Consider the following 9831-nt stretch of genomic DNA (forward strand, 5'->3'; position numbering starts at 1 on the left):
GCTTGTAAAAGATTATAGGGTGACACAACAGAAATAGAAGCATTTCACTTTTTGGGGAGAGTGAGAGAAGAAAAGGGAGAGAGAGAGAGAGAGAGAGGCAGGAGAAGAAAAGGAAGAGAGTGAGTTGGAGTGACTGAGAATAAAAGAAGGTAGCATGGGTATTCAAACCATACATGTATAACTCCTAACTGAGCACTAAGCTTTGTGTTTGTGATAAAGCGCATAGGCCTTTTTGGGTACAATGGTGGCACCCGTGCTTTGTCGTTCAGTGAGGAAGGTGTTATGTTTACTGGACAGAGGCCGCGTTGGTCTGCGTCCTTCACTCCTCTGGACAACAAAGGTCCAACTAATAACTACACACTCTAATCACAAGGTCACGACTCTCTCTTATCGCTTAGAGCAATAAAATATAAATAAATATCTCTCCTGGTGACTTGATTAATGAGTCCCAGTAGTCCATGCAGAACCCCCAAAACATAGTACAACCACACACACACACACACACACACACACACACACACACACACACACACACACACACACACACACACACACACACACACACACACACACACACACACACACACACACACACACACACACACACACACACACACACACACATTTCCCAGCCCTCGAAAGCTTAACACACAACCATACGGACCTAAGCACACAAGTGGAAGAACGTAGGTATGTTGCCAAGAGAAAAACCCATAACACGTTGATAGCACCAGACCACCGAGGCTTCGGTTCAATGTCACTCTAGCACAACACAGAGACAATGATTAACCTAAGGGAAGTTCAACTTAAAGCTTAACCTATGAAGCTGAACATTACCGATTAGCCCAGCTATGGCTTGAAACCTTACACTGAGCAAACAGTTCAGCATAAAAAACTATTTTCTTCCACTGCCATTATTTCTAAACAAAAACATTGGAAACGTATTACGTGGTTCAGATTGAGCCACTATAAACACATATAAACTATAAACAACGAGTCACAGTTTGAGAGTTAAGAGAGGACAGACGATGCTTACCTTGTGTGTTCTCCTTTGGCTTCCTACGAAAAGAAAGTCCCACAATGAGTCAAGTGGGACGACAGCGTCACGCATCAACCCTTTCAAACTAAAACTAAAACAACGCTCGCCGACTACGACAAGCTCGTCCTAATATCATGTAATGGGCTACTAAATGTTTAACCAGTGGGTTCAATGGATAAGAAATAACGAACCACACTGATTTAACAATAGCGGGACCGGACTGTCCCGTGGACGTCTGCTTTCAAATGGCTCGACCGTGCGCGTGGGTTCACGATTACGCCGTTTCCACTCGCGCCACGTCTCGTGTACTTACTTGCAACGCCAATGCCGCTAATTTGAAAACGTGTTCGCTCTCCACTTCAATGGTTTCCTGGCGTAGAAAGAGAGAGACGGTAGGTGGAAAATCAGGCTTAGCACATCGGAAACACTTGACTTGAGAGAAATCTTCTCAGCCCCGCCGTACCTCGTCCCACTGTTACCGACTGAACCATTGTCGTTGACATTGAGGTTGCGGTTAAAAATGCTGAATAATTAAATGTGTAAAGGTACGTTTAGGTAATCCTCCATATAGCAGTAAACTATTAAAATAACAATGTTTAGTTTGTTTAGTGCAAAACCAAAGTTTGGTCGGACGTTATAGATTAAACTACACCACACCCCTTTTTGAAAATGGTACATTCTGAGAGCAGGTTCAACAATCTCCCGTCTCCCGTGGAGACAAGTCTGCCACCCCGCGAAAAGTCTGCATTGCCACATACTACAAAGACTTGCCTGACCGCGTGCAGTCTAGAAACACACAATTAATTACTAATAGCGATGAAAACAAACGTTTAAAAGGGGAACGGTTTTATAATTTAAAAAGGACTTCAAGGTCCTATTGACACGAACGTTCACAGCTAAGACCCTGTTTAGGCGTTCATATAAAACAAATCGGTTGGTAGCCTACCACGCCTCCTTTGCTCCATGTAATACTTGAATTACACATTTTCAGAGGGTTGTGTGTGACTGAGTGAGTGAGTGAGTGAGTGAGTGAGTGAGTGAGGATTACTGTACATAAAATGAAGGATGACTGACCAAGCATAAAATAACCTCTGCGTTCAATATTTTCTTACAAATGCACTTCACCTCCCCACATGTGCCCTTCAAATAAATACTATTACGTGTAACCTGATAAGCTAGTAATGAATCGATAAGTACAGTTTATTTTATCACACAGTGGATTCAGATGTATTGGGAGCTCTCGAGCAACTGAAACATATAGTACAATATTTTCTAAAGAACATAATATGAACATAATAATATTTAAAAGACGCTCAAAGACTTACATTACACACAGCAGATTTTGCATTCAGATAGAATAGCTCCACCGTTGTATTGTCTTTCAAGAATGTAATCTTCTCGATGTACAATCTGTCAACAAAAAATAAACTTCAAATCTAAGCCTGTGTTGATAGAGCATCGTAAGCCAATTATAGCCTTGTGAAGATAACTAAAACATTGTTGATTGCTGCCACCTTCTGGACACGACTTACTATTGCCCCAGCAATTTCCCTATCAAATCATGACAGTTACCATTTCAAAAGTAAAAGAAAACTTCTAGGCATTCATCCACTTATTTTTAACCATATCGTATTATTGATTTATTCAGTTAGAAGGTTGTATGATTGTAAACAAAACGGGTATTTCAAGAGAGTGGCATTATTTTACTATAGGGCGGGTACATTAGAATGCATTGTGAGAGATTTTGTGGATTTTGAGAGGACTCAAGGGAGTAGTAATATTGTAAAATGCTAAATCACAATAAATGGCCTATGGCCTATGCTAATGAAACACTGTGGCAGTGTCAAACACAACAATTTTTCCTCATAATGGCAATTCATTTCACGATGCATTACTAAAACATGACCAACAAAAAAATTACTGCCAACATAATAGACAATCCCGATGCCCATATGCTTCCAAAATGGCGGTAGGCATTGTAATTTGACACTGTGATGCACAAACCCCATACTCCTGCTGTTAGAGACCTTACCTGACCAGGAAGCGCAGTTCCAAAGGGCCACTCTTCTTGTTAAAGTCATGGTCAAGGACTCTACGTTCAAACTGCAGCCAGTTGTTCTGACCACTGAGGAGAGATAGTCAAGTTATCGTGATGTCGATGTCTATGGACATTATTCCCCCACTCTGCAAGCATTTACAACCAAGATGGTAGCTCGTGGCATGCAGCCAATTGTCTTCTACCAAGCCTATATCCTCTATTGTACATTATTAATTAGCATGAAGTAGGCCTGACCATTTTGAAACAGGGTTTGAAAGGATGTGTAATAGTAAGTCTATCAACACAAACTATGACACAGCAAGGCTGCAAATATGCCACGATAACTAACTTGCTGTCCGATGTTAGCGTGTAAAGCAGACTATAAATGCACTTACGTGTCGTCGATGAAGCTTAACCCAAAGTACTCCTTTTCTTTGAGGTTAAAATGTGAAGACACCAAATCTAGAAGCTCGCGGGACAGGAGCTTGGGCTGGAAAAAGACGAAAAAAAGGATTTTAAAAGAATTATGTGTCGATCCTATCGACCACGTCTTCACATGTACAGTGTAACCTGCTATGCAACCAAACATCATTCCTACCCTGAAATGACTCTGATGCATCACAGACATATAACAGCCTGACCAATAGGAAGTAGAATGCAGGTGCGGTCTCCTACCTGTACCAGCAGCTCCAGGTTCCTGTCGTCCAGCAGGTGGATCTGGCACAGGCGGCCTTCCGTCATCTGCAGAAAAATACGCTTTCATTAGGGTTTTGAGCTACAGAAGCCCCTGTGGCTCCTCTCTGATAGGGCTGAGGGTGCACTCACACAGGGGGGGCATCTGTACCGTGCCCGAGTACGTTTGCCCCCTAAAGTCTACATCGTTTGGCTAGTGTGAGCCGCTGCACGCGTACTCAAGTACAGTTCAATTCCTGGCCTCAGCACACTTCGGAGAGTTGTGCTCATGCCACGGGGTACAGATACTGATGAGCAGACACGTGCATACGCATACGTATGTACAAGAGGCAACCGTACTCAGGCCCAGTTGAGATTGCCTTGGGTGAGCTCAGGTCAGCGGCACAGTGGGGGGGGGGGGGGGGGGGTAAATCGTACTTGAGTACGGTACAGGGCAACTTTGCCTAGTGGGTGGTGTCCCAGAATGTCAGCCTGTGAAGCCGCTTTGAGAGTGTACCCCTGGTTTGTTGGGTGCTTACGTATCATTCGGCTCAGAAGAGTGACTGGTTGAAGTAATTGGAATACCTTGTGATTTCATGGGGATATTTTCCAACAACATTTTGTTTTATCTTAACAATAACGCACACATCATGTCAAACTCATTGATTTTCATCACTAACTTTTTTTTCTTTAAATAGGATAAGCAGACAGATAACGAAAAGTGTCTTAGTGTCTTCTCATAAAACAAATTAAAAAACTCAAGGACTGCTTTGATGAGATTCCTAATTGATTAAACTATCAGAAAGAAAATCAACACATTTTTCTCCCATTCTCAGTAAAAAAGGAAAAACTCGGAAAACCTTGAGAGTGCTGTACAGCCTGGCCTAACAGGTGACTGAGTGCTTGCCGGCCCGGCACGGGAAGAGACATCAGGAACATCCACTACCATCTGTGAGAGTGGAAACCACATGGTGTGCGTGTACCACCGCGGCGGCCTGCCCGGTGCCTCTGTGGTCGTGGAAACAGGGCTGGGTGTTGACGCCAAGCGCAACCGCAGGACGGGTGGGCCTCAATCAAAGGTCTGGTGTTAAGGGCTGCCCCGCCACGACACATTGGCCCATAAAACAACAACAGAGCTGGCCGTCGTTTTTATAGACATGACTAACTTTTTCATTTTTTTGTACAAAGGTCTCTACGTTTGTTCCATGAATTACTCCTCAGACAACGGAAAGTCTGAGGGCTTGTTTTAGTCTCCGCCGCACTGACTTGGTATATGGTTTTAACTTCTTTGACATCTGTGAATCGCATAATTTCTACATCCTATGTCGACCATACTGACTCAATGTCCCAGGTATTTTTCCCATATGTATATGTTCCTAAAAGGACATGAAAGCACCATATCTCCATAGTAACAGTGGGTACATAATAAACCATATAGCATAAGATTGCAGATTGGGCCCAAATCCGAATCCGTTGAATGAATGAATATTCAAAAGAGGGAAGAATAACTGAACCAACGGACAAAGAGCTGAATTCTGAGTGGATGGTTAAATCAAATAATTGTTACTGCGGTCGGTTAGAGAAGAACCATTGTCCCAGCATGAATCAGTCACCCCTAGTGTCTCTTACAAGGTATTGTGTCCAAGGCTCTTTGCACAATACTCGTTTGGATCAATTAATCAATGCCTCTTTGTTTAATGTCTCGGTGACATCACAACCATACCACAACACGAAAGGCTCGTTAGATCCTCTGGATGAGTCAAATATTTATTTAATCAGCACTCATTTACCTTTTTAGCATTTCATTCAAAAAACAGAACTATGTTTTTAAAATCCTGGAAACCAAAGCTATAGTGCTGATCTGGCCAACTGGCTCTAGAAGTGAAGCGCCGTCGCTGGGCCCAGCCGTGGTTTGAAGAGGGCAGGGCTTCCTTGGAGAGCAGGTCATGGTGTTAAAAAAGGGAGGTCAACGCTAAGTCCTGACCATGATTGGGGAGGTCCTGCCCTTTCCCTGAAAATCCCTCACCATTACTTGACTGGCTTCTCTGATGCTACCGCCTTCACATGACCCCCCCCCCCCACCCCTGACCCCCCCCCCCCCCCCCCCCCCCCCAAGCCTTCACTTTGACCCACAGAGGGGTCAGGGGACCCAGCCTATACGGATACCACAAACCCTTCAGCTAAACCTCCCCTTCCACCTCCCCAGCCTCCATCCCAACCAACATTTTGGGTTCTATGATTAATTTTTCACATTACCGTCACCAGAGGCTAAAGACAGAAAGTGTTCAAAAGTGGAAGAAGAACAGCCACAGAGGGATTCTGGGAAATAGTGTGAGGCAACCTTTTCTGATGCATGACAAGTCTAACCTCTGCATGTAGGCGTCATTGAGCAAGATGCCTTATACAGGTAGACAATGAACATTGAGCTTCAAACCGAGAAACCTTCACCAGAATGGAAAATAAATAACCTAAACAACTGGACCCTCCTGTTCCGTAAAACTGATCAGGTCTTCCACAGTGAGCAGCATTTCAAAGGCCCCTTCCAGCTGGACACTGATCAAACGGTCGGACATGCCTCTCTCTAATCAGCTCCATATGTGCTCTCAGACCCTTGTTAAAAATACACACAGACACCCACACGTGCACCCACACCTGCCCTTAGTGCTGACCGAGTCAGCACTAAATCACACATTGTCAACTTCAACTTGACTTGAAAGGGGGAATCCAAACTAAATGAATATTTTGAACGTTAAAAAAAACCCAACCCAACACATCTGGCAACGAGCAAGTACCAATCGTCGCAGTCAGTCAAACAAATCAAAACCACCCCCCCCCCCCCCCCCCATCCAACCCCAACAAGCAAGCAATCCTCATCCTCATCTCTGATCAATCGGTTTAGCGTCGGCCCCACCTGGTAGCATCCTCCGACCTGGAGCCAGGCGTCCATCAGCTGTCGGCAAGGGACCACGACCCCCCGCTGGTACCACCTCTTCAGGCTCTGCTGGGCCAGGGACCAGGCTAGCTGGCCGCTAGACGCCACCAGGTCTTCCACCCCAGACATGATGCGCACTGCCAGGGCCGGCAGTGCCTTCCTCCCTCTGCTCGCCAGCCTTCCTACCGACCGCCGACCGACGGAAACTGAAGCTGCACCTTGAAGCTCGGATTGCCCACCGTTTAGCAGAGGTGACGACCGGTGATGCTGGTGTAAAAGGGCTCCAATGTGCCTCCCCGACCTCGGCCCTTGTGAGTGAACACAGCCGTCCTCTGCTGCGCCTTTCTCTGAGCACCACAGCCTCTCACTGGAGGCTGTTGTGTGCTTGTGTTTTAATGGCAAAGACCATAGAAAAAAAACAGAACGTTCCACTGTGACCCTCAGATGAGGTCATTTTCCCAGAGAAGCGGAGGTCTGGAGAGCTGGTGTGTGGATGGGTGTGTGTGTGGGTGGGTGTCAGACTTGGCCCTCATCACCACGCAGCCTCAGTGGATGCAGGTGTAGTTCAAGGGACCAGGATCGGAGCATACAGGGAACTCACTGAGTCCCTCTTGTATACAAACACAGGCAACACCCAGGCTGACCAGGGGAACTGGCTGGGGTGTGACTCATTCTCGACCACAAACCGTTGTAGTGGTTGTGTTTATTTTAGTGCTTTGGTGGAAATGTGCTTGCCATTGCTATTTATTTTTTGGTGTGTTTGTTTGTTTGTTTTTATTGAGGGGGGGGGGGGGGGGGTAATATATTCTTAGAACGCTTTCTAGAGTTTTTCATTAAGAAAGCATGTAGCATAGCCTCGGAATGATTAAATCCCCTTTATTACTTTTTATTGCTGTATCTCGGCATCATACAATGTTCATTTTGCCTGGGGGGACGGCCCATCAGTCATTTTCTCAGCAGCTAGGTTGTTATTTCCGGCTCAAGTTAACTACTGTGGAAAATAATAATAATTGCTCATCGTTGCATAGGGACAGGTGATATATGTGCCTGGGGATAATTCTTGGTGAGAGCAACGTAACCACACCCACTGACCTTTCCTACGGGAAGCCCCTTTGGCCTCCAGTAAATATCCCTATATGGTTGCACTGCATAAGCATCCTGGGATGCTTTCTCAGTAAAACTCACTCTTCCTCAGTAAAACGAGCGAGACAAGACAAAATACGCACCGGGCTCAGAGGGCTGCCCTGGTCGTCTACAGGGCGCTGCGTGTCATCTGGAAGCCATATCCTGCTGTTTGTTTGTGTGACCCGTCAAACACACAAACAGTTTCCTGGAATCCTTGACAACAACAGTCGGCAAACAGGGGTAGAAGCAGAGGGACCTCTGCTTTCACTAAACATACCATGTTAATTTACCATTAAATCACTAACTAGAGACACTTTAATCTAAAGCTAATTACAGTGAATTGAATTCAGATAAATGACATTAGCTGGTCTATAATAGGCTGTAACCATTGGGGGATCGAACCCAGGACCTTTTGGCTGCGAGATCAAACCCCCTAGCCATGACTGACTATGCTGCCACTGCATCTGTACAGCAAAGGTGACAGCTTTTGCTGTATGTCTGCTTTTCCTGTGGGACTAGGATGGTCTCCTTTGAACATTGGCAGCTGCAGAAGATTTGAAATGAAACCATGAGCAATTAACATACATTATGCAAATGTGTTTATGTGTTGATTCCTTTTAGACCTTGAGTCATGTACTGTATGAAACGGTTATTTCTCTATGGAGCCTTACACCAGCCTTTCTCATAGGTTAATAAGACAGAATATATGTAGAGCTTTGGTTCAATCAGTCTTCAGAGGGATGTATATCTATATGTTGTATTCCCAGGAGACCCAGCTCCATGGCCCAGTGACATGGGGCCAGTGACATGAGGCCCCGGCCCACGGTTTGAGAAAACTCTGCCTTGAATGACCTTGTGTCTAGAACCTTGTGCAGAACACATTTTGAAAAGGAACTTTGTAGTACAGGGATGACAGCGCAAAATAAATTGCAGACATCTCATTGGACACAGTCGTCGATCCGAAGTGCAAACATGCATGTTTATGGTATAATTTTATCAAAAAGCATTCAGCAAATGGATAGGGCAACATCACCCAGCACTAATGCTATAACATTCGCATAATGTCACCGCAGGAAGTGGATGAATCCATTTCTGGAGGTTCAATTTCATTTGGCATCCATATTTAGACCGGCCGCGCAGCCGAGACCGTGAGTGAACAGAATCAATTAGGACAAAGACGAGAGGCACGTGTACGCCGGACACAGCTGTCCTGAGTGACAACAGCCGTGACGACAGCAGATGTGTCGGGCACAAGTAATTCTTTATCCACCACACGCGCGTCGCGTGTTCCGCTAAAATTCAGTTAGTGGTTGCGATTGGCGAAACAAATGCTCAGAGAGCAATATTCATTCCAAATCGCCACAGGATTCGATTTTAAAGACCACTGTTGTCCTGGTTCCAAATTTAGCATGCTATCATTAAAAGGATAAATTTAATTGCTAATGCTAAATGAGTTCAAAACAGGATCTGTTTTCCTGAGGCAATTTGAAGGCAAATAGAGAGCCTATAGCCTACACAAGCCTTTCTATATATTTTTTGTAAATGTAACACATTTGTTCCTCAATAAAAAACATTTTGCGGCCATTTGCAGCAACCCCTTGTCAAGGAAATTGCAGTGGAACCACTCTGAGCTCTCCGTCTCTGTCCCCAGCCTGGCACCACAGCAGTAAACAGCATGACCTCAGGCTTCAGTCTGTCAAGCCCAACTCAAATGTCTCAAACATGCTGATGACTGTGCAGCTTACATCCTGAACGACGTGTTGTTGCACATTTTTGCTACCCCAAGACGCAATAATGCATCGAGATACATTCCAAGTCAGGCAGCACACATCGATTGTTGCGCTTGTCAACTCTGCTATTATGTTCCCGTCGTTCTGATTTGCTGCAGTTCTTATTCACGGCCAGCAGATGGAGAACTTATACCGTCCATATTTCTTGGCACACTAGCAGAGAACTTAGCCAATGCATTTATCTCGCGTAGTCTCAAATGTGTCATTACTGGCCTAGCTGCGATTCCCCTCTTTA

The 9831-nt window shown here is 45.1% G+C and overlaps 1 protein-coding gene across 7 annotated transcripts in view; it reads right to left on the minus strand.

Annotated features, from left to right (window-relative positions):
- The window catches only part of frmd4ba (FERM domain containing 4Ba), a 39370-nt gene that overhangs the window by 21028 nt on the left and 8511 nt on the right, over positions 1-9831 (minus strand). For 3 of the 7 annotated variants that reach the window (XM_060070187.1, XM_060070186.1, XM_060070184.1), the window contains exons 1-7: positions 6661-6837; positions 3753-3818; positions 3473-3567; positions 3072-3164; positions 2365-2449; positions 1353-1409; positions 1037-1059 (exon numbers count right to left, since the gene is read on the minus strand). In XM_060070187.1, the coding sequence (XP_059926170.1) occupies positions 1037-1059; positions 1353-1409; positions 2365-2449; positions 3072-3164; positions 3473-3567; positions 3753-3818; positions 6661-6810 (569 nt within the window). In that variant the 5' untranslated portion in view covers positions 6811-6837. Of the gene's footprint in view, positions 1-1036; positions 1060-1352; positions 1410-2364; positions 2450-3071; positions 3165-3472; positions 3568-3752; positions 3819-6660; positions 7022-9831 lie in introns of those variants that run through there. The other 4 variants (XM_060070188.1, XM_060070190.1, XM_060070185.1 and 1 more) reach the window with 4 other exon arrangements.

Source organism: Gadus macrocephalus, chromosome 13, assembly GCF_031168955.1.
Source record: "Gadus macrocephalus chromosome 13, ASM3116895v1".
Taxonomy (NCBI): domain Eukaryota; kingdom Metazoa; phylum Chordata; class Actinopteri; order Gadiformes; family Gadidae; genus Gadus; species Gadus macrocephalus.